We start from the raw sequence: 23,217 nt of genomic DNA, 5'->3' as shown, positions 1-23,217 counted from the left end.
CTGTCGTTGCCCCCCTGCCGTAGGCCCTCCCGCGATGATGTTGATCTTTCCAACAATGGCGGGTGGCTGTTCAGGGACCGGTGGCTGACGAGGGGGTTCTCTTCTTTTGGGGGACCGGTGGTGCCGTGAGCGGTGGCGGCCTCGGGAGCGATGTATGCTGCGGGATCAATGTCTGTTGTGGGATCGATGGCGGCCTCTTGACCTGTCGGTAGGGGAAGAGCGGTGCGCTTCGTGCGGGGCTCCTGAGGTATTGATTTAACTGACCTTCCTCAGCCAGTTTTTCTAACTGGAGTCTGAGCTGGAAGCAATGGTTGGTTTCATGGTCGTGGTCTCTATGAAAATCGCAAAAACCTTCCGGTGGACCGCTTATTCGGGTCCGTGATCATTTTCTTGGGAGGGTTTAGAAGACCCTGATCTCTGATGGCGAACATGACATGGGAGAGGGGGACCTTCATGAGAACGTTTCCTAATCTTTCAAAGACGGGGATGGGGTTCCGGTTTGCCTGCCTTTCTTCGGCCCGCTGTTTCCCGGTCCCTCTACTATCTTCTTTCTTTTTTTCCCTCGGAGCCAGCCCGGCTCTATTCCCGTACGCACGCTTCTTCCGCTCGTATGAACTTGTTAGTTTTGGATTCAAGTTCCTGTAGGTCCCCCGGTGGCTTGAGGGTGAGGTGCAGTTTGAGATTTTGGTCGGTGGTAGTGTGGTTTAGAGCTGCGACCGCTATTTGAACGTCGATGCTGGAAAGCTGAGCCAGCTCGGCGTTGAACTTCAGCATGAAGTCTCTCAAGGTCTCATTCCTTCCTTGTCGGGGGGCCAAGAGGTCGTCCGCCGGATCGTGGCAGAGGCGATTGTTGGCAAACCTCGCGATAAACTTCCTTTCGAATTTGTGAAAGGATGCAATGGAGTCTGGCTCCAAACGCAGGTACTAGTCGTTTACGGTTTTTCTCAGCAAGGAGGCAAGGCTCTGCACAAAAATCATCTGACGCGCCTCGGAGCGCTATTACCCTCCTGAAAGTTTGGAGGAACTCTAGGGAATCTGTGGTCCCATCGTAACAACCGAATCAGCAGAGATCTATTCCTATTTCCACGGGGGTTTTTAGGATCTCCGCGGTGAATGGGGATGCCGTCTCTCTTTCCCATTCGTCGAGGATGTCGTGGGCGTAGGGTTTCCTCATTTCTCCTTTAACTTCTCGGATCTGTCTCTGCAGATCAGTTAGTTGGTCTAGCCCTGGCAGTTGCGCCGAGGTAGCCACCTCTTCCGCTTGTACCGGATGTAACTCTTGGAATCGAGCCATCCGGGTAGGGGGGGAGTGGCCTTGGGTGGCTTGTTTCCCGATGTTTGGCTGGCATTCCTCGGCTGGGAGGGGGGGGGGGGGCAAAGGGCTATTTGTCGAAAGGGAGGCGGCTTGGACCGGTGCGCGCCTCCACCGATGGTGACATTCTTCGAGTGATTCCCCGCTGTCCTCTTCGTAGGCTGTGGTCTAGCCGTGCGCGGTCGGGGGCATTTCCGGACCCGGAGGCTTTGGTGGTGGAGGCAACCGCAGGAAGAGCTCCTGGCAAAGCTCATTGAATATTTTCATGGTGGGGACCATTTGCGGTGTGCTGGAAGCGGACCGATTATGGCCCGAGACCCGCGAGTTCTGCTCCTGGGAATTGGAGGCATGGGTTTGTGCATGCTGGGCTTAGCTCCTGGTCATTACTCCTATTTCTTGTTGTTGGGTGTGGTTTATTATCGTCGTAAAGCGTTCAATACTCAAACGAGTCCCACGGATGGTGCCAATATGATGGCGCCAAAATCAGGGTCTGCGATCGCGCCGTGGGTAGAGGGCCTCCGCTGGGGTCTGCAATCACAAACAGAGGGGTCAGGGAGGTCCGGAGTGGGTCCCGGACGACCACTTCGACACCCAAGTTAGATTCTAGACCAACAATATAATGAACAACAAGAAATGACTGAGGTATAATCAGGTTTACCGAGACCAATATGCGGGTTCTTTTTCTGATATCTGGGTGGGCGGGTTGGAAGCGGCAGGTAAGAAAAAAAAGGAGGAGGGGGAGGGAATAAGGCGTCCAGCACCTCTTTCCCCTCTCTTACTTAGGGTCAGAAAATCTTAGTAACAAACCCAGAACTTCCTTTGATGGTGCCTCATTTTTTTAGAGTAGCTTCTTCCCTTCGGCCGGATTTGAGGGGGGAGTGGATGGGATCGACCTCCTTCTTTTGGGACTTGATGGTGTATTTATACTTTGATCTCGTATGTAAATCCTCTTCATGGAGCGCCACCTGGATTTTTTCATCATTTCAGAGAGAAAACCTTCTTTCGTTGGATTGGGCTGCCCCCTTAGTTCGACGGCGCGCGTGGTTTTGTTGTGTAATCTTGCCCATAATTGTGATGATGAAGTTTTTTGGAGGCGGAGATATGACGCGTGGCAAGATCACGTGGTTTTACTGTGTATTAATGTTTTTCCTAATCATGATTGGATTCCTCTGCCGCGTGGGCGACACGCGGTGGGATTCAAGGATCCCGCCGTATATGTCCCATCAACCCAACCCAACCCGACCTGAGGAAATGCCAAAATCGGGTTGAACCCGTCGGGTTCGGGTTGAGCCCGACCCAAAAGTTGCACTTGCACCCGCTAGACAAAAGTAAAGGGCGATGATATTTTCACGCCCCCCGCAGTCCGCATTCGCCACCTTATAACGTGAACAGCTGGCAACTTTAACCCTTTTTAACTCAAATCACGTTACAGGGGGCGAATGCATACTGCAGAGGATAAAAATATCATCGCCCAAAGTTTTTCAGCCTCTTGCTTTTATCCACTTTTTAGGTTCCTAAAACGGAATCGAATCCAGCAAATTTCGCATCTTCCATCTCTCCAAACACCGAATCGAAACCCACTTGCAGATGTAAAAATCACGAACTGGTTCTTTTTGTTTTTCAATTTTTGAATCATGATTTTGTTCTTTTTCCAGACCCTAATGGGAAAAAAACACTACAGCAAAAAGCTACTTTTCCTCCAAAATGGTGGAATTGGCATCCTCACATAAAAACCCAATACAATCAAACACAAGAGCTAGGTTTTTTCCATGCACCCTTCTCATGAGATTCCTCTGGTAAGCATCATTCAAAAACCTTCTCCATTTTCGTCTTCAAAAGCTTCAATTTTGAAAAAAAAGAAAGATGAGTTCTTCTGAGGTAGGAAATGGGGTTTTCCCTGATGATGTAATTATTCAGATTCTTACTAGATTGCCTATTAAATCTATCTTTAGATGCAAAGTTATTTGTAAGTCTTGGTGTAGATTGCCTTCAAATAAGTACTTTATTCAACTCTATAATGAAATATCATCCAAGAATCCTATGGTATTGGTGGAGGTCATAAAATCTGTGTATATCAATTCTAACTTTGTCTGCGTGGATCGATTTAGCGGTATTTCAGAGTTCTCATTGGATTTCTTGAATGATAGGGTGAAGGTTAGAGCTTCATGTAATGGGTTGTTGTGTTGCGCCAGCGTTCCGAATAGAGGGGCTTATTATGTTTGTAATCCAATGACTAGAGAGTTTAAATTGCTTCCTAGAACTAGAGAAAGGCCCATGACTAGATACCATCCCAATGATGAGGCTACCCTTGTTGGGTTGGTTTTTTATCCATCCACTCAGAAATACCATGTTGTTTTGGCGGGTTTTTATCGGTCGTTCGGTCGGAGGCCACTCGATTCCTTGGTTTGCCTGGTTTTAGATTCAGAGACCAATGTGTGGAGGAGATTTGTTTCATCTTGGAATGATGAATTTACTCATATGAATAAGAACCAAGTTGTATTTGTTTGTGGTTCTCTCCATTGGTTGACGCAGAGTTATTCATATATACTCGTGCTTGATTTGGATAATGATGCTTGGAGGAAAATTCCGCTGCCTGATGAATTGTTAAATGGATCTGGGGCTAGGATATATCTGTTGGAGTTGGAAGGGTCTGTGTCTGTGATTCAGATATCAGAGGTTTGGATGAGTATATGGGTGCTGAACGATTATATAAGAGAGGAATGGGTTGTGGCAGATAGAGTGAGTCTTAGGTGTATCAAAACATTCATACCAAGTGCTTTCCCGATAAGCCTGAATAGGGATTTTGTTTTTCTAGTCACTCAAAGACAGATATTGGTATATGGTCGCAAGAATAAACTGTGGAAGGAGGTCTATTCTGTGAAAAGCTCTGTTGCATACCCACTTTGGTTCTCGGCACATGCTTTCAGGAGCACTCTATTTTCTTGTGGACAAAATTCAGACTATTCTTAGAGAATTTCATGCCATTTCATGATTTTAAATTCATTGTGGGGACTTATTCTGTACATTCCTGGGTTAATGTAAATACCTTGTATTATTTTGCTGCATCAGTTTATTTTTCTATATGCGGTTGAACATTTATGGATTGGGAGTTTGGGTTGTTTATGGTCTTGTCATTACTTATGTCTTGAGAAACTTCTTGAATCAAAAGTTGAGTTACTGGTTGAAATGCAATTCCGGCCATGCTTGCATGTGGCTTGATAAATTAACTGAAAAACGAATTGGTGGGACTGCTTGCCACTTCAAGCTTTATATGAAACCTTGCATTGTCTCTCATGTGATTTTTAAGTTCTCATGAACTAAATGGGTTTGATCATGGATCTATGGTGAATTTGAGTACTTAATTTACTTAAAAAACTTTCTTATAATTGCTTAAACTTAAGATTTTACTACCTTCACTGTTGGGAAAGTTGCCTTATTTCCCACCATCGATTATGGTGGGTTGTGATGGGAAGGCAAAATTGGCAAAATAGAAAGTGCCGTTTTGCATAGGGTTTGCAAAACTGGCAAGAAGAGGTGAGCGGCTATATAGGAGAGGGTTTTCTTGTGTGGTGGTTGGTGGAAAAGCAAGAGTGAAGGGGTGTGTCAGCTGTCTTGGGGAATAGAGAGAGAGAGAGAGAGAGAGAGAGAGAGAGAGAGAGAGAGGACGTGGGTTTCTTCTTGGGGTTCCTTCTCGGGGTTTTCTCTTGGGGTTTTTCTTCGGTTTTCTCGTGTGGGTTTCTCTCTGGTTACTCTTGTACGGTCTTGGGTTTGAGAAGCAAGGAAAGGGTTGCGGGTTGTGAGTTTTGGGTTTTAATCCATTGTAATCCTTGTATATTGTTTTCTCATAGTGGAAGATCGTGTTTCTTGCCCGTGGAGTAGGCTTGGCCGAACCACATAAAATCTCGGTGTTCATCTTGTGGCTTGATTTATTACTTTTATCTTTTCCGTTTAATTTGTGCACGATCGAATTGTTTTTACCCTGGGGATTTTCTCAACATTCACTTTGATGAAAATCAAACTTTTGGCCATCCGTTTATGAAATTTTGTACTTTATTTAAATAAAATGGAAAATATAAAAAAGGTTTCCCCTCCATCATGGTTTTAAATTCTTTACACTTTTTCCTTCATCTCTTACTTTTGAGGTAAATCATACGGCATAATGAATGCAAATCCAAGTAGTTGTTACTATTATCATTCCCATTACCTTCCTGTCTCTAAAATATTTAAAGCATGAGCTTCAAGAGGGAAAAAAGACACTTCAACATGTATCTTATGGCATAGTTAGAATTCATTCAGACCAAATTTATAGCAGGACATAATGTACATTGTTAAGCACATATAAATCACAGTAGATCAATTATTATTATTAATAATTATTATTATTTTTGAATAATAGCAGTAGACCAAATTAATCATGTATCCATCATGGCATTCATAGTTCATCTACATCGTAGGCAGAATGGTGGCTATTAGGAACTGTATGCATTTCATTTGATGAATTTATATCATTCATACTATTTGTACAGTTCAGAACACATCAGAAGAACTATATCTGTTTTATTACTCATAATGAGCTTTGTTTTTCTGATGTTTCATTAGCTATGCACTTGCATCCAATCGCTAAAGTGCAAGAAAATTGACAGAACTTGGGAATAGACAACATTGTATAGACAGCACTTGGTAATATGCAATGTTTTGTATTGGAGGCAGTTGTGGTGCAAGAGACTTTAATCCCGACAGAATTGTTCCAACCAACCCAAATCAATGCAGTCTCCTGGCTTTCCTCTCCATTTCACTTCTAGAGATTTTCAAATTAAACTGCTTGTTCCAAAAGGTACAGATCCCATACAGCCTGCTGACACTGCTGTTCGTTTCACTTTCCAAGCAGATTTTGAGATTAAAAGGCTCGTTCCAACTGGCTCAGATCTCATGTAGTCTCCTGACTCTCCTCTCCATTTCACTTACCAAAGAGATTATGATCTCCATTTCACTTCCAGAAGAGATTCTGAGATTAAAAGGTTTGTTCCAAGATCCAATTCAGTCTCCTAACTCTCCTCTTTATTTCACGTCCTGAAGAGATTTTGTGACTAAACTGCTTGTTCCAACTGGGCCAGATCCCATGCTGGGCCAGATCCCATGCGATCCCCTGATTCCACTCCTTTCCATATCACTTCCCAAAGAGATTTTGATATTAAAAGGCTTATTTCAACTGGGCAAGATCCCATACAGTCTCCTGAATCTCCTCTCAATTTCACTTCCCATGGAGATTTTGAGATTAAAAAGGCTTGTTCCAATTGGCCAAGACCCCATGCAGTCTTTTGAGTCTCCTCTTCACCATGTAACTTCCAAAAGAGATTTTGGCATACAAAGGCTTGCACCATGAAGGTTATTGTAGTTATGACATCAAGAGGCTTGTTTCGTTCAAATGTAGCCTCCTCTTTCTTTGTTTCGTTGCAAAGTAATTATACTTATTGCTAATTAGATTAGACGTATGGATCAATACAAGCATTGTCTTTTTCGTTTAACAAAAACAACTTGAGAATGGATAGTAGAAAATAGATAGAACATGGGAAAAGATTATTAGAATCACTCATTTTCTGTATAAGGGCTTAACAGCTCCCTCATGAAATAGCCTCCCATACAGTCAATGCATTTGCATGGCTGCAAAAAACCTTATTAAGATCTCCTTTTCCTTTGTGATTTACATTATAAAGTTTCTGTATAGGCATTTTTTTCTTCTAAAAGCATTCGATGATATTCCTGTAGTTTTCAGATAGATGGCAAATAAAGCAACCATATAGACATTTTCAAATAGATGCCACAAACCTTGTATAAAAGACGAGTCGTGATACAATATCATTGGGCCAATGTTCTCTCTTACAATTACAAAACAGCTTAGCTAGTTCATTGAAATCTCAGGAAAATAGAGAAGCTTTTGGGTGGTTACCCATCCATATCTCTGAGAGCAAAGCATGGACCCCCCAATAAAACTCTGCTGAAAAATTAGGCACAGCATAATTATTTTGTGTGAGGCAATTGGGATTTTAAGTACGATTTTGTTTCTTCCGAAGTTGTCATTTAGTTTCTTAACTCAATTTTCAAGACCAATTTTCATTTATATTTTTCATATTAAATCATAAAGGAATGATAATCCGAAGGACACCCCTGCAAAAGACCCAGCCACAACTGCACCACATTGGGTACACGTCACCAACAGCATACTGAAAAATACAAATTTAGGAAGCAACAGGTTGGATACACAATCATGGTCATGGTTTCAAATTTTGGAATGCGTCTCGTTCCTCACCGAAACCGAAATTTCAGCCGAACTTTCAAAATTTCTGATTAAATCTAAGAAAATAATATTTTATCTCTTACAAAATTTCAAACGAAATTACCGAAATTTCGGCTGAAATTTAGGGAAAATATTAAATAAAGAATAAAATCCAAAATTTTTGGAGATTTTCCTTGAGTTAATCTTATTTCCAAATGGTACACCCAGGCCTCTTCGTCCACGGGAGTAATTAACTGTATCATTTTTATGACTATTAAAACCATTATTTGCAAACAATGGTAAATGTAATCTCAAAATCATTTGTATATATATAGGAAATGGTATTTCCACCTGCTGTCCCAGTCCCTTTTGTTAATTTTTCTGTCTTTTCCAGAAAATAACTTTATTTTGAAGAAAAAGGCAACCAAAGCGAGGTGAGGATGCAGTCATCTACAGGAAAAGACAAACAAAAAGGGGTGAAAATAACGGAACTGCTAATCTAGTCAGCCATAGCCCACAATCAGAGGAACTACACTAGCTTGTCTCCAACTGGCAGAAAATATTTGAGTGAATGAGAAATAAGTTACATTCAAAAATTTTTATTTGAATATTAATATCTGAGCAATTGAATATAAGTCATAATGCCTGTAAATGCAGGTCATATGACATTAGAGACATGAAACAATAAATATTACGCAAAAAACATGAATAACCACCTGCTTTTGACACATTAGGAAAACTGAAAGACGAAGAAAAGAAACATGTAGAAATAACTGTACTGCTCTGAGCTCTCCTGTTTCCCAGCAAGCCAGCAAGTAATCCAATTTCACTAACCTAATGGAGGCATACAGACGATAATCCAAACTCAAATTTGGATGAAACTTGTTACATGCCTCCTAAAATTTCAATCCAGAATGGATGGCGGCCATTCCCCCAACAAGGTTCTCGTATTCCACCTTCTGAGACCCCGCTTCAGCTATCATTCCAGCAAACATTTCCTGCATATGTATATTACCATAATGGAGAGGTTATAGAGATCAAAACAGAATGAAAAAGAAACCCTCGAAGACAATGTAAATCACGATGTTCATTTAGGATCCTTCAATATATTAAAAAAATTGGACTTGGACTACTGAAAGGGAGTCAACTCAGCAAGTCAACTGTTGACACGGTCAATATTTATTAGCTCAGGTGAGTCAAATGAATTTTGATGGACTTGGTATCGCAAAACTCGGACTCGGACAAGAACACGGCCAAGTTTTAACTAATCAATAGATAAGTGACCCTGGGAGTTGCATACAATATCTGTGGGGGAGTAACAGAACTCCCAAAGGCACTTAATTTAAACCCCTTGCAAAACTTAGCCCCAAATTTACGCCTAACTCTCTTCATAAACACATTAAAGTTTGTGCCTGTTTCTGTTGTGGGAGTAAAAATGCAAAAGCATGTAATACCTGGAAAATATAAAATCTGAGCAAATTGTGAATCAAAATTAAAGGCATAAAAAGATATTTCAGAGTTTATAAAACTAGCATCCCCTGCTATTCCAAAAATAAAAAAATAAAAGTAGCATCCCCTCACTTGATTCAAAACAAAGCTAAAGCATTTGGATGAATCTGGGAATAATGTGCATGGTAAACGTTTCTTGTATCTCTTTGTTGTTTTTTTTTGAACAGTAGGTTTATTAATAGGGGAAAATAAAGAGCCCGACCAAGGGTGTCGAGACTACATACAATGGAAAACACAAATAGAATGTAGAATGTACATAGGGTAACCATAGGTCAAGGTGGAAGAAAATCAAATAGCTCTAAGCTATTCCTGTTGACCCCATCCCTGGCTAGGCGATCCGCCTCATGAGTAGCTGACCTCCTAGTATCCCAGATTCTAACTAGGGCCCCTTCAAGCCGATCTTGTATCTCATCAAAGTACTCCGCGAACCTCTACAGTGGGGGATGTGATCCATCCAACCATCTCAATTATGAAATGGTCCATCTCATGCCTATTCACCATCCTAATGGATTGCAACAGTGCCCTGACTTCCGCCTCGTTAGAATCTTTGAATCCCATGGGGCCAGAAAAGGCCCATTTGGTGTCTCTTGCTTCATCTCTAAGAACACCGCCAATCCCAGCTGGACCGGGAGTACCAATACTGGAATTGTCGAAATTGAACTTTGGCCGTCCTAGTTCAGGAGGAGACTATCTTGGGTAATTTGCTCTTACTTCTTGATTTCGCGGATCTCTTTCCAACACTATCTAATGTCCGATGTAAAGGCAACGCACCGCAAGCAACTCACCCAGGATACTATGAGGGAGACTATCTTCATGTAAACGTGGAAAGGGCTTTAGATAGCATTTCATTCCTTCTAGATCGCCTATGATGTCGCTAGATCCGATACCTAGGTAGCCGACGAGGAAAAACCCATGCCATACAAAATCTTTCGAGGACTCTACACTAAACCTCTCCGGCAGACCTGCAATGTAAAAGCAAGTGGTCAACAGATTCTCCTGCTTCCACACAAAGAGCACAATAATCAACAATCCAAATTTTACGTTTTCACAGGTGGTCCACAGTCGGGATCCTATCCAGGACCACATCCTAGCCAAATAGGCAAACTCTGGGTGGTGCTGGGATGCTGTAGACTCCGGCAATGTGCGATACTGGGGGGCTTGAAGAGATGTTGATGTAGAAGAACTTGACAATGACTACTCTTGAAAATGTGAATGTCCAAATTCTTTTCTCTGCCTCAGCTCCCAATATATGTGCCATCCAGGATGTCTAAAAAGTGGGCACCTCTGTCTAGTTCTCTATCAAAAAAGTTGTCTAAAGTTCATCTTCCATACTAGACGGCCCTCTTCCCTTCCATAGCAGCCATGGACCCAAGCATCTTTATTATTAATCACAGCGAACAACTCAGGAAAAACATCTTTCAGAGCCGATTATATACACCATTTATCATGCCCAAATCTTACTATGTCGCCTTTGTACACTCTGTATCTTATGCCTTCCTGAATCAGGTTCGTTCGCTTCATGATATCTCTCCAAACTGTTAAGTTTTACATTTATACTTATATTGGGAGTACGCATTACCTAGATGAGCCCCATATTTTCCTTCAATTACTCTGGTCCAGAGCGTTTATCTCTCCTCCACAATCACTTTCCTAGAAGTGCCTTGTTGACATTTCTGAGGTTGCGGATCCCGAGGCCCCAAACTTGAGAGGTCTACATACATCCTTCCATTTTACAAGGTCAAATTTCCTATAATCATCGGCTCCCTCCATAGGAAATTTCTTTGGATATGCTCTATGCACTTAATCACCCTTATAGGTCATATGAACAAAGATAAGTGATAGATCGGAATATTAGCAAGGACGGCCTTTATCAAAGTGATTCTACCCCCAATGATACTAAGCTCTGCTTCCATGTGGGTAGCCTTCATTCTACCTTTCAATAATGGGATTCCAAGCCTTCTTCTTTGGTCTTCCCACTCGTTTGATGGCATCTTAGAAAATATACTTTTAACTCTCATATGAAGCTACCCCACCTCCCCAATCATATGGGTGAGTCTACTGTAGATGCGGTCCCATTATGCACTCCACTTTACTACTCTTCTGTTCTCCCGTAAACATAGTTTCTCTCCATTTCAACTTAGGATCAATGCTGGATCTCTCGATCCTAGTTTCTCCCTTCACCCTCTACATTCAACCTATGATACCTGGATATGGGTATGAATATAAACATAGACAGAGGAACAGATATACGACTTGGTATTTTCTAAAATGTAGGGCACAGATAGGGGGAATGGGTATCCGATAACATGACACAAATCCAAAGATATGTATAAGTAAGATACCATAAGAATTAACTAGACTTGACTTAGAAGATGGAATCAGAATTAACAAGATTTAACTTATAAGATAAAATTAATAATAAATTCAAAATAACATCCATAAAGCTAAAAATTATAAATGCAAATATTTGACATTAACAATCAACAAGCATGATCATTATTTTGACCAACAGAAGTATCCGATACAAGTATTAGTATTGTATCGGACACAATAAGTTGGGCCTAGACAAGTAGTATCATGGTATCATAGCATTCTACACATCGAGAGCTACCTGCTGAGTTTATTACTGAAAAGCTCCTTGTTGGTCTTGTATGGTCATACTACTAATGGTAGCAATTGTACAAAGCATGTGAGATCTGGTTACAGGGAAACATGTTTATGGTAATAACTAATAAATGAATTTTGAATAATTTTTTTACTATATTTGAAGGTATTAATGGAGACTTCTGGAAAGAATCAATAGAAAAACAATTATCACTATTTTGACCGGTAAGTGAGAATAAAGGGGTTTTTTTCTTGGATTTATTGGATGGACATGTGTGCCCCATGCCATAAAATTTTAGGTTTTGCTTTGACTAAATATCATTGAGAAAGAAGAGTTAACTTATTTTGTGGAATATGTTATTGTCCCCCTTATTTGGTCATGCAAACAACTGACTTTCACATTTAAATCATATAGTCTAGCTTGGCTGATTTTATTTTTACTGTTTAAAGTAGCTGCATTAATAGACAATAATGCAAAGCTAAATTTGTGGGAGGCTGCCCTATATACAAAAAGCTTCTCCTAACACTCATTTAGCCAACCTATAGGCCACTTGTAGGCACTTCTAGGGACACAATGGAAAGAAAAAGACTGCTTCTACACCCTTACAGGACTTCGTCGATAAATATTGCCAGCCTTCCAATGCTAATTCACTTGGCCTATGAAAAAATGCTGGAGAAAATCACCTTCCACGACTAACCGACATCCCAAATCCCATTGGAAGATGTAAATGTCTACGAGAAAAAGCATGAAATGCAGCTTCATTCAAATCGGTCTGGCCAACCAGATTGGAATATGTTAATAAAATGGTGTTGATGTCAAACCTAAAAACCTCCCAACTCTTGTTGAGCCCAGAGTCCTGTGAGAACAACCAGCGAAGTCCAGCTTGATGATGTTAGAAGGGGACTGGTCCATTTCAGTTTGGACTTGCTAAAGTTTCTCTTTGGAATTCTACCATCCAAAACCTTCTTCCATTTTCTTAGAAAGCCCTGAAAGAGAAGCCCCAAAACTCCTCCGTGGATGATATTTGATTATGTTTGGGGAGATATATGGTGAATGTTATAATTGGTTTGAAGGGAATTATCCTAAGGTCCAAATTTTAATTTTTTAGTGCCTTTTATGTCTGCTCAGTTATAGGAAGGGTACCCAGTCTTTTCCTATCAATATCACTTCATTTCTTTAAGTTGTAGGTGTTTAAAATGGGTCCCACAAGTGTATTACAAAAATCTTAAGTTATAGGGGCAATTAAGTCATTTTTAATTAATCTTACCTTTTTGCCTGCAGCAAACAACAACAGGGGTAGAAGTTCCGGTTCACTCTCCTCGTGTCTTGAGAACCATGACAATCACTTCTCTCAAAAGAGGGAATTTCAAAATTTGAACCAGGGAGGATGCTAACTTGCACCGGAACTACTCAAGAAAGTAATGGCCTGTCCAGCCAATCCTTGCCTACTCGATCCTCCACGTCAACCCGACTATGCACCTACCTCCATGGAGACTGGCGCGCGCTCGGAAGGGGGGGGGGGGGCTCGTTGTAGAAGAAGCTCTGCCAGTCTACCTATTCATGTTAGAAAAAGTCATTGACGCCACGTCTTTGGCCAGAAATACTGAATTACTAGCTTTTTCACCTACAGTAGTCGGCCCTATGAGTTCGATGTTGAAAGTTATCTAATCAAATAGGGTAACAAGTTGTTAGGCTAAAAGTGGTACGGTGAACCAAGAGCAGCATCAAGATTTGTTTACTAAAAAACTATTCAAGCTATTCATGAATCCAAGTGACCAAAACTATCAATGCAGGAAAAAACTGTGAAAATGTTCATAAATTTTCTCAGATGAGCTCGAAGAATGTCTTCACATTGAAGTTTAAAATATTGTCTCGGGAACCAGGGTTTTTAGAAGCAAGAAGCAAATAAACTTTTCTCATAGGCAGCACATAATTAGCATTTCTCAAAGATAAAAATCAATGAAATTTTATCAGGGTTTATGTTGAAATGTCGACATTTCGACAAAAACCTTAAGTTTTTAATCAAAAAAGTTGCATGTTCTGCATATTTCGACCGAAACATTAACTAAATACCAAAATTTTGGGCGAAATCTGGTATTTGTATGAATCTAAGTGGATTTTGTTTTGGTAGCAGCCGAAATCGAAATATTGCGACCGAAACAAAATGTTCTGAAATTTAAAACCATGCTCGAGGAACTAATGGCCTATCAATCCCATCCTCGCCCGCTCAAACTTCCACGTCAACCCGACTCGGCGTATAGCTCAATGGAAACAAGCAGGGGGGGACGGAGTAGGGACTCGTTGTCGAAGAAGCTCTGCCAGTCTACATATTCATGTAGAAAAAGTCATTGTCTCCGTGTCTTCGGCCAGAAATACTGAATTACTAGCTTTTTCGCCTATACAATAGTCAGTCCCTATGAGTTTGATGTTGAAAGTTCTCTAATCAAGTAGGATAACAGCTTGTTAGGCTAAAAGGGGTACAATGAACCAAGAAAAACATCAAGATCTGCTTACCAAAAAAATATTGAGATCCACTCAAGCTATTCATGAATCCAAGTGACGAAAACTATCAATGCAAGAGAAAACTGTGAATATGTTCATGGATTTTCTCCGATGAGCTCGAAGATTGTCTTCACATTGAAGTTTAAAATATTGTCTTAGGAACCAAGGTTATTAGAAGCAAGCAGCAAATAAACTTTTCTCGTAGGCAGCACAAAATTAACGTTGCTCAAAGATAAAAATCAATGAAATTTTATCAGGGTTTATGTTGAAATGTCGACATTTCAACAGAAACCTTACTTTTTTAATTTGAAAAGTTGCATGTTTCGCATATTTCGACCGAAACATTAACTAAATACCAAAATTTTGGACAAAATCTGGGATTTGTATAAATCGAAGTGGATTTTAGCTTGGTAGCAGCCAAAATCGAAATATTCCGACTGAAACAAAATGTTTCGACCGAAATTTAAAACCATGCTTGAGGGACTAAAGGCTTATCCATCCAATCCTCGCCCACTCAATCTTGCATGTAAACTCAACTTGGCACATGGCTCAATGGCAACCAGCAGAGGAGGGATGGGGGGGGGGGGGGGGAGGGGAGGGGGACACCCTTTGCAAAGTGCTAAGTGTCCATGTAGTCACGAACAGCCGGCAAGCTCGCCATGACCCGGCTGACCAAACAATGATCTCCCAAGATGCTCGTCCAATTACAATAATTTTCCAATTATGGAAGTTGAAGAATCTTTTCCTAGAAAATCCAGAAACGTAGTCATGCACTTTTACGCCTGGAAATAAGCATGAAGTTCCATGTTTTCAGAATCTCTACCTCAAACAAGCACTAAAACTATAAGTAAGATCCAGAAAACAGAGGAACGCCAATGAAAATTGGATGGGAGTAATGTTTCCTATATGACAAGACCATTCCATTTCTAAGAAAAATTGTTGTGTCACACACATTTGTAATGTTGTAATGTTCCAGACTTGTTCACAAATCAACACAATTAATAGGAAAGATCCTGAATTGTCTTTTCTCTTGTTTTTTGGTATTACACTATACATACATACATGTATATGTTACTTTATTGCATTTCCTTGTATCTAGATAACCATTTCTATATCTTATGCTTGTGTTGGGAGTACACAGGCGGTTCACCCTTAAGGTGAACATGCCGCGGCAGTCAAGATGTATCCCATAGCAACAACAATGACAAGCTAGGGTAATTGCAAAGCCTCTTCATTTGTATTGCAAAATGACAAACGACCAAAAGCCATGATAGAAGACATGGACATGCAAATTTTCCTATAAAATGGTCTTACCCACCATACAGGTGCACATTATCATATCTATTTATTTAGATCAACACCTTGGTCAACAGATAGGATGACATACTACTTATATTTGGCTACAGTACTACTCGTGGCATTCTACTGTCTGAACATAAACTCTACTTACTATGGTATTGAAATATAGGTAATGACACTCTTGAAATGTATATGCAGGTCTTACTCGCACTTAATGGCAGCACAGGGAGATGTACCATGTCCGAGTGGTTAAGGAAAAATGGGATCTCTACATGGGAAGCATCTGAGTGGAATGAACTAGCACAAATTCTACATGGGAAGCATCTGAGTGGAATGAACTAGCACAAATTCTACATGGGAAGCATCTGAGTGGAATGAGTTGGAGCAAGAATTGTAGGCTTTGGCCCAGTGTAGCTCCCCAGTCATGGATACATGTGGATTTATTATATAGATGTTGTGATGTTGAGTATACAAGAGATTAACTCATGTGGATGTTTACTTTCCTTCAGTTCATGTGAGACCCGGATGCATACTTTTCTTCAGTTCATGTGAGATGTGGATGTGTGTACATGTTCTATTAATTTGGCTTTGTGGATGTCGTTACTTGTAAACAGGTTGTGCATAATGTAATTGTTGTGTATCCAAACAGATTGTGGATGTGGATATATTTATGTGGTTGTTTGTATTTAGATGTAAACAGGTGTGTTGTAGTGTAAATGTACCCAAATTTGGGGAGGAAAAAATACAAAAAAATTCACCGACGGTCATGTGAACGTCGTTGTATAGTGAGAGTCGGTCCTTCAAAGGGCATTTAGCGACAATTATGACCGTTGGTAATTATACCGACGGTCAATTAAGCATCGGTAATTCTTATACCGATTGTCAATTAAACATCGGTAATCCTTATAAGTACAACCCTTATGGTTCTCTTACCGACGATCATGGCCGTTGGTAATTATAGCGACGGTCCACTAAACATTGGTAATTCTTATACTGACGGTCCACTAAACGTCGGTAATTCTTATAAGTACAACCCTTATGGTCCTCTTACCGACGGTCACGAACCGTCGGTAAATATTAATACACCAACGGTTCACTTAAAACGTTGGTGATAAGCTAAACACCAACGTTTTGTTTTCGTTTTTTAATGACGTTCATGAACGCCGGTATAAACGAGAACACCGACGGTTTCCAGAAAACGTCGGTAAATACTTTTAGGCACGGTAGCATCAGTGACGATCACTAAAAGCGTCGGTGTAAGATACACCGATGTTCATTGGCATATACACCGACGGTCATGACCGTCGGTGAATGTCACTTTTCTTTTAGTAAGCCCTACATATGTCAGAGCTGAATTTGAGCCTCGGGAGAAGAATATTGCATATAAAATGTAACATAATGGTCACTAATGAATTACTTATGAAATCCAAGTCTATACCTCTCTCTATAGCACGTTTTTTACCAACATTCAGCATATTCGGGTTGATGTCACAAATGTATATTTGAGTTTCATCTTCAAAACCATCCAATGGACCATGTTGTGTGGCTCTACGACTGGCACTATTTATATTTTCCAGGACTCTGAAAGCAATATCACCTGCAAACATGTACAAGCGTTCATCTCAAGATTCCAAAGATATAACCGACCAACAAAAAAAAATGAAGAAAAATAGCAAAGTCAGTGAGACAGTGATGCAGGGAGGCGTAGCGGCAACACAAGATGGAGATCAACACAAGTAGCAACTAAAATAATCTCGTGGATGATTGAAAACCCATGCAACGATTTTGGAGAGAAACTCCAATATAACACGTGAAAGGAGCCCAGCTCCTTCACCCACATGAACGAGCCAAGGCTCATCACAAAAGATATTCTAAAAATCTTCTTTATTCAAATCTAAATCTTTCTTTCCTCGCGCCATTACATTATATAGAGAGCCGAAACCCAAGAATAGAAACCGTAATACTTGCCTAACAATTATACTCCATCTTCTATCTAAAGCAAGAAAAATAAAAATAAGAAATATGACTAGGATAATCCTAAAATAGTAATCCCGTAATAGACACTTACCATATCCTAAAAACACCTATAACTTCCTCAAATCGCAGCCAAATCGCGTGATCTTAGGCTCGTTAGATAGGTAATCGAGAAACCTTTCTAAAGATACCAAAATCATGCCAAAAGCAAGATTTGATGCTAAAAAATATGCAACAAATAAAATGATGAAAATAGAAAATTAAAAATAAAAGACTTGATCCACACCGCACGTTCTATATCATTCACCCCCGTTTGAAGACCTCGAGTTTAGGCCATTGTCCTCCAAATCTAATTATTCGGCATTGCATCAACCTTCTATCCTTGCTTTCCTTTTCCATCTTTTGTGATCTCTTACATGACGCGTAGCCATGAAAATGGCTCTTGAAGGCACTCTCAGATCCATGGATGTCTTCATCATAGATGTGGAATTCAAGTAGTGCTAACTATGTGAAAGTATCCACTTGTTTTTGGTATCACTCGTTCTCTGACGTTTGGTGCAGCGAATTCTTGTTGATTTCACAAGGACATATCCAGCTTGCACGCTTCTTGTCGATTTCCCTCAAAAATAGCCATGCAGCATTCTACTTGTTGATTTTTCAAAGAAATAGCTAGGAAGTTGTGCTATGACGCAACCGATACAGGAAGGCGTAGCGGCAACACAAGATGGAGATCAACACAGGCATCAACTAAAATAATCTCGTGTGGGATTGAAAACCCATGCCATGGTTTTGGAGAGAAACTCCAATATAACATGTGAAAGAAGCCAAGCTCCTTCACCCACGTGAACGAGCCAAGGCCCTTCACAAAAGAAATTCTAAAATCTTTTTATTCAAATCTAAATCTTTCTTTCCTCACACCATTACATTATATAGAGGGCCAAAACTCAAGAATAGAAAGCATAAATACTTGCCTAACAATTATTCTCCATCTTCTATCTAAAGCAACAAAAATAAAAGCAAGAAATATGACTAAGGAAATCCTAAAATAGTAATTCCGAAATAGACACTTACCATATTCTACAAAACGCCTAGAACTTCCTCAAATCACGGCCAAATCGCGTGATCTTAGGCTCGTTAGATAGGTAATCAAAAAACAGTTCTAAAGATACCAAAACCATGCCAAAAGACCAAGATTTGGTGCCTAAAAAATATGCAACAAATAAAATGACGAAAATAGAAAATAAAAAATAAAAGACTTGATCCACGTTCTACATCAGACAGTATGGACATGCACTGCCGAGTAGATATAACATAACATGTAATAAGATAACCTGTTCCACCAGCGACATCGAGATGCTTCATGCCAGGAAAAGGATGCAGTTTGGAAACCAACCTGGAAAAATTAGTCAATAAATAAGTGTGAAGAGATACAGCTGAAGAGAGTATTATGCAGATCTAGATGTTATAACGAATCTAACCTATCTTTCCACAATCTATGCATCCCACCACTCATCAAATCATTCATAAGATCATAGTTTGAAGCAACACTGGTGAAGACATTACCAACCATTTTGCTTTTTTCTTCTTCGTGTATTTGTTTAAATCCTGTACATGAAACGAAGTTAATCGCCATCCAATCTTAAAGTGTAAGTAGGTAATGAAGTGATATGTGATATGCATTTACAAATACAAATACATTTACCCTTCAAGAATAATAGATATACAACATTTCTCAAATTTACATAACTAGCAAGTGCAAAAGGCCCACGAGTGAATTGTATGGTTGAAAGTATATAATTGAATCAACTAATAGAATAGAGCCAACATGTGCTAAACCTACGCCCTAAGCCTCTATCATCTTTTTGTCGAAGATTTTTTTTCTTTTTTAATGTCGGAGATTCAATTATTACTCTTTCTGAATAGGAAAACACTTCCAAAATGGGACTATGTTCGGAAAATAAAGATGAAAGTGGAATTGCCTGATGATTTGGTCAATTCCACAGCTTTTTTATGCATTTGGTGGGTATATGACCTCACTTGTCTTTCGCGCATGTACCACAACATGTTATTTCCTCTTTATTTCCAAACGAAATCCCATGTTACTAGCAGCCCTCTTTTGAATAACTCCCCAACATTGTTAAAAAAACAATGGTCCATTAGGCAAAGATGCATCCATTTCCATGAAGGCCCGGCCATGTCATCCAATGATCAAACCAAGTAGCATGCTAGCATATATGAGGGGGACAATCCTAGGGCCCATATTCTAATTGTTAAATGTTCTTTAGGTATCTTTTAAGCTCCTTAAGTTCTAGAAGGGGTACTACTGTCTTTTTCTAACACTATCACTTGATTTCTTTAATTTGTAGGTGTTTAAAATGGGACTCAGATGTTTATTGCAAAATTTTTAAGTGATGGGAGCATTTAAGTCATTTGTAATTAATCCCTTAAGCTCTCAAGTGACCACAAGGGCCCACATAGCAACATAAAGGAGTCATTGTATTTGTGGGACTTGAAGTGGGCTAGTTCCATGATGAGTTAAGAGTCCTAGTAGGTTTGAAGAGTCCCAGTTTACTTTTAATAGGGAGAGTCCATGTAATAGGAGTTTTATTTCAATGCTTTAGTAGTTAATTATAACGGGAGTCCTAATTAGACAATGAGTAATTTTGCAACAAGGATTATGAGTCTATTTTAGTTTTTGTACGCTTGCATAGTCCACACACACACACACATATATATATAGGGAAATGATTTCTGCGCTCAGGTGTTTTGAATAACATGCGCTCCACTTGTTTGTCGTGTAGTATTTAAAGGGATGTCAGAGGATATTACGGTTCTCAAAAAGCTCTTAAAACCCTTTAAATACTACACGACAAACAAGTGAGCGCATGTTTATCAAAACATTGGAGCGCTGAAATCATTTCCCTACACACACACACACACACACACACACACACACACATATATATATATATATATATAGAGAGAGAGAGAGAGAGAGAGAGAGAGAGAGAGAGAGAGAGAGAGAGAGAGAGAAGAGTTCCTACACCCTAGTGTAGATAAGTTATCTACACCCTAGGTTTAAAATACAGTGGGGGCCACATTGTTTGGGTGATCCAAAGCATTCATTTGATGGGCCCTCACATAGATAGGGTGTGCCCAAAAAATCAGCTCCTTAGGATCATCCCAACCCTACGATTTGTGGAGGTAAAAACGGACGTGTGTGTATGAAAAACCAATTGGTCCAGGAAAACCGTTAAATATGAATAAAATTTAATGCTTTCTTAAGTTGATTGGGTGTGATGTCTTTTTTGACGAGTGATGTTTCATATTAGGTAAAGTTCTATCCCTAAACTCCTCTTTCCCTTTCTTTCTTTCTTTCTTTCACACCTCTCTCTCTCGTCCCCTTTCTCTTTTTCCCTCCTTTCCTCCCTTCCCTTTCTAACACTTCCTTGTTGGGTGTATAAATAGCTCTCCACAATTGGAACATGAAACCGTTGAATATGAAAAAAAATTGAAGAAACTCTCATAGAATTCAAACGGAGTCGAATTTACTCCTATTGGGAGGGAATTCATGCAACACAAATTTAGAGGTCTTTCAAACCAGAAATTGGAGAAAACGTATGGCCGCTGAAGAAAGAATTTATTATGAATTTTTGCGATTTAAATTAAATTTTGAAATACTCTTGTATGGATTTTATAATGTGCATGTTTTGGTAGAAGATTAGGTTGTCTGAAGCGGTTAGAGTTTCTAATTGAATTGATGAGTTTTAAGATGAAGTAGGAAAGTTGAATTAGGACTATTTTACAAATTAGAAGAAAATTAGAATAAAAACCAATATTCTTAGAGGAGATTTAGATTTGTTTATGAAAGTTTTGATTTATGTGATGGAAGAATTGTAGCTTGTTTAGAATGGTTAGAAGTGTTTTAAAGTTGGAAAGTGCTTAGGAAAGGTCTATGAGTTTCTGCACAAGAAGGAGAATTTCAGATACAAAAAAAGTCAATTTATATGATGTACAACCCTCTTTTTTTAATGATCAAGAATTTTACTACGAAAGGAAACTGCAAAACCCTACGACTGAGATGATCAGTAGAAATGAGAAGCAGAAAAAACAGAGGAGAAATACCACAACGAACAGAAGGCCTCAGGGGGGAAGAAAATCAAAATATCTCCAAAGGCGCCCTAGCGGCTCCTACACATGTTAAACTATCCGCATCACTATTAGCCAATCTTCTAACATGCTAGAAGAGAACTGAGAAGTCAGTCACTCTATCCTGAATCTCATCAATCATATGAGAAAATCTTTAGGGATGAGGGTGGCTTTAGCCTAGCCACCGTATGACATTTAGTGAATCGCCCTTCATAATCAACCTGGCCTAATCTTTGTTCTCGGTAATTCTGATGCCTTGGAAAACCGCCCTCAATTATGCTTCATTGGAATCTGTAATTCCAATGGACCGGAGAATGACCAGCTAGCAGTGTTTAAAAACTCCTTGACTCAACAAGGAACTCGCCCGAGTCGACTCCTTTTTACCTTGGCCGCGTTCCACGTTACACCACATCCACATTCCGTGTTACACCACATCCGCATTCCACGTTTTGCCCTATAGAGTCAATGAATTCCTTTGACACTCCCGAGTTATGACCGTGTCAATCGCGCCAACTGCGTCCACGCCGAGTTGAAAAGGATTTTTCTTGGTCGTGCTCCGCGTCACATCCGCATTTTTAAACACTGCCAACTAGTAAGGACCCTCTCATCCCTGAAAACTCCACCTACATTGGTGGCCCCGGATTGCCTAGGCTCGAGCCATTGATGTTGAGCGTCATCAACTCATTATCTTGAGAGATCAGGCAGGCAGATCGAACTTCAGCAAAAGAAGAACAAGGAACCATGTGATTCATAGAGGAAATATGGTTTAGCAGAAGCACCCATCAGAAGAAACAAACCCTAAAAATGAAAAGGGATGAAAGAAATGCTAGGAATAATCATGAAAGAGATGGAGTTACCGAAGCTTGTGGCATGAGAATGCAGAGGAGAAGTCCTAGCGAGCATAGATGAGAGGTTGTTCGCGATGTTGCGGCTGCTCCTTCTCAGCGCCATGGCTGTCTTCAGGAATTGCTCTAGGGGGACAGAGAGTGATTGTTATATGATAACAGAGAAACAAACCCAGATGAAAAATTAAGAATTTCCTTTCTCACCTTAAAGCCCTGAGCAGTTTCAGGAACCGGCCTCTGTAATGGCAAATTCAATTCTTCTGATATTTATGGATTTCACTGGAAAGAACAAATTAAACAGCAATGTCAAAATTTGTGTAACTGCAGATGCCCAATAACAACACCAAATGCAAGAAACAAGCAACAAAAACCTAAAAAAGTTCCTGCTTCAACCCAGAGATTTGATATGACGTAGATGTATCTTTTTCTGAAGTTGCACAACAGAATGTCCGGATTTTTGCATTTTCCATGGAAAAATGGGGTGATTTTCTTTTCATTTCCCACCCAAGTAGTTCAACTGAATGCAGCCTTAGAGATTTGATATGGCGTGTGCATGTGAAGTATAGGGGCCAACTTCTTAGGATGATCCAAACCTTTCATTTGATGGGCCACACCATAAGTAAGCCCTACTCTAATCAGATGATCTAACCCTCCGATCTATCAAGGTTGCTATAATGAATTACGTGGTACGGCTTATTTACATCGTGGCCCATCAAATGAACGGTTGGTATCATCCTAAGAAGTTGCC

At 40.1% G+C, this 23,217-nt stretch overlaps 2 protein-coding genes across 9 annotated transcripts; one reads left to right on the top strand and one right to left on the bottom strand.

Annotated features, from left to right (window-relative positions):
- The first annotated feature begins 2,737 nt into the window (after positions 1–2,737).
- LOC143859679 (F-box family protein) lies at positions 2,738–16,188 on the top strand. Of its 7 annotated transcripts, none has more exons than XR_013239323.1 (3): positions 2,738–3,108; positions 6,201–6,330; positions 15,700–16,188. XR_013239323.1 is itself a non-coding variant. In XM_077370334.1 (3 exons), the coding sequence occupies exons 2-3, from the start codon at positions 3,017–3,019 to the stop codon at positions 4,280–4,282; spliced, it is 915 nt and encodes a 304-aa protein (XP_077226449.1). In that variant the 5' UTR covers positions 2,738–2,901; positions 2,994–3,016; the 3' UTR covers positions 4,283–4,433. The 7 variants fall into 7 exon arrangements, 2 of the variants coding, with proteins under 2 accessions (XP_077226449.1, XP_077226448.1); XR_013239320.1 differs by lacking the exon at positions 15,700–16,188 and adding an exon at positions 6,427–6,977; XM_077370334.1 differs by lacking the exons at positions 6,201–6,330; positions 15,700–16,188 and adding an exon at positions 3,460–4,433 and having other exon boundaries at positions 2,738–2,901; positions 2,994–3,108.
- On the bottom strand, positions 8,175–22,976 carry LOC143859680 (2-methoxy-6-polyprenyl-1,4-benzoquinol methylase, mitochondrial-like). 2 transcript variants are annotated; one of them, XM_077370336.1, is made up of 7 exons: positions 22,841–22,976; positions 22,674–22,748; positions 22,482–22,595; positions 18,954–19,080; positions 18,807–18,868; positions 16,940–17,098; positions 8,175–8,584 (listed from the first exon to the last, which is right to left on the bottom strand). In XM_077370336.1, the coding sequence occupies exons 3-7, from the start codon at positions 22,573–22,575 to the stop codon at positions 8,559–8,561; spliced, it is 468 nt and encodes a 155-aa protein (XP_077226451.1). In that variant the 5' UTR covers positions 22,576–22,595; positions 22,674–22,748; positions 22,841–22,976; the 3' UTR covers positions 8,175–8,558. The 2 variants fall into 2 exon arrangements, with proteins under 2 accessions (XP_077226451.1, XP_077226450.1); XM_077370335.1 differs by lacking the exon at positions 22,841–22,976 and having other exon boundaries at positions 22,674–22,834.
- Positions 22,977–23,217: the final 241 nt, after the last annotated feature.

Source organism: Tasmannia lanceolata, unplaced genomic scaffold, assembly GCF_043159265.1.
Source record: "Tasmannia lanceolata isolate RefF3 unplaced genomic scaffold, GAP_Taslan_0.1 ptg000035l, whole genome shotgun sequence".
Classification (NCBI taxonomy): domain Eukaryota; kingdom Viridiplantae; phylum Streptophyta; class Magnoliopsida; order Canellales; family Winteraceae; genus Tasmannia; species Tasmannia lanceolata.
This window is presented reverse-complemented; position numbering and strand designations above follow the sequence as displayed.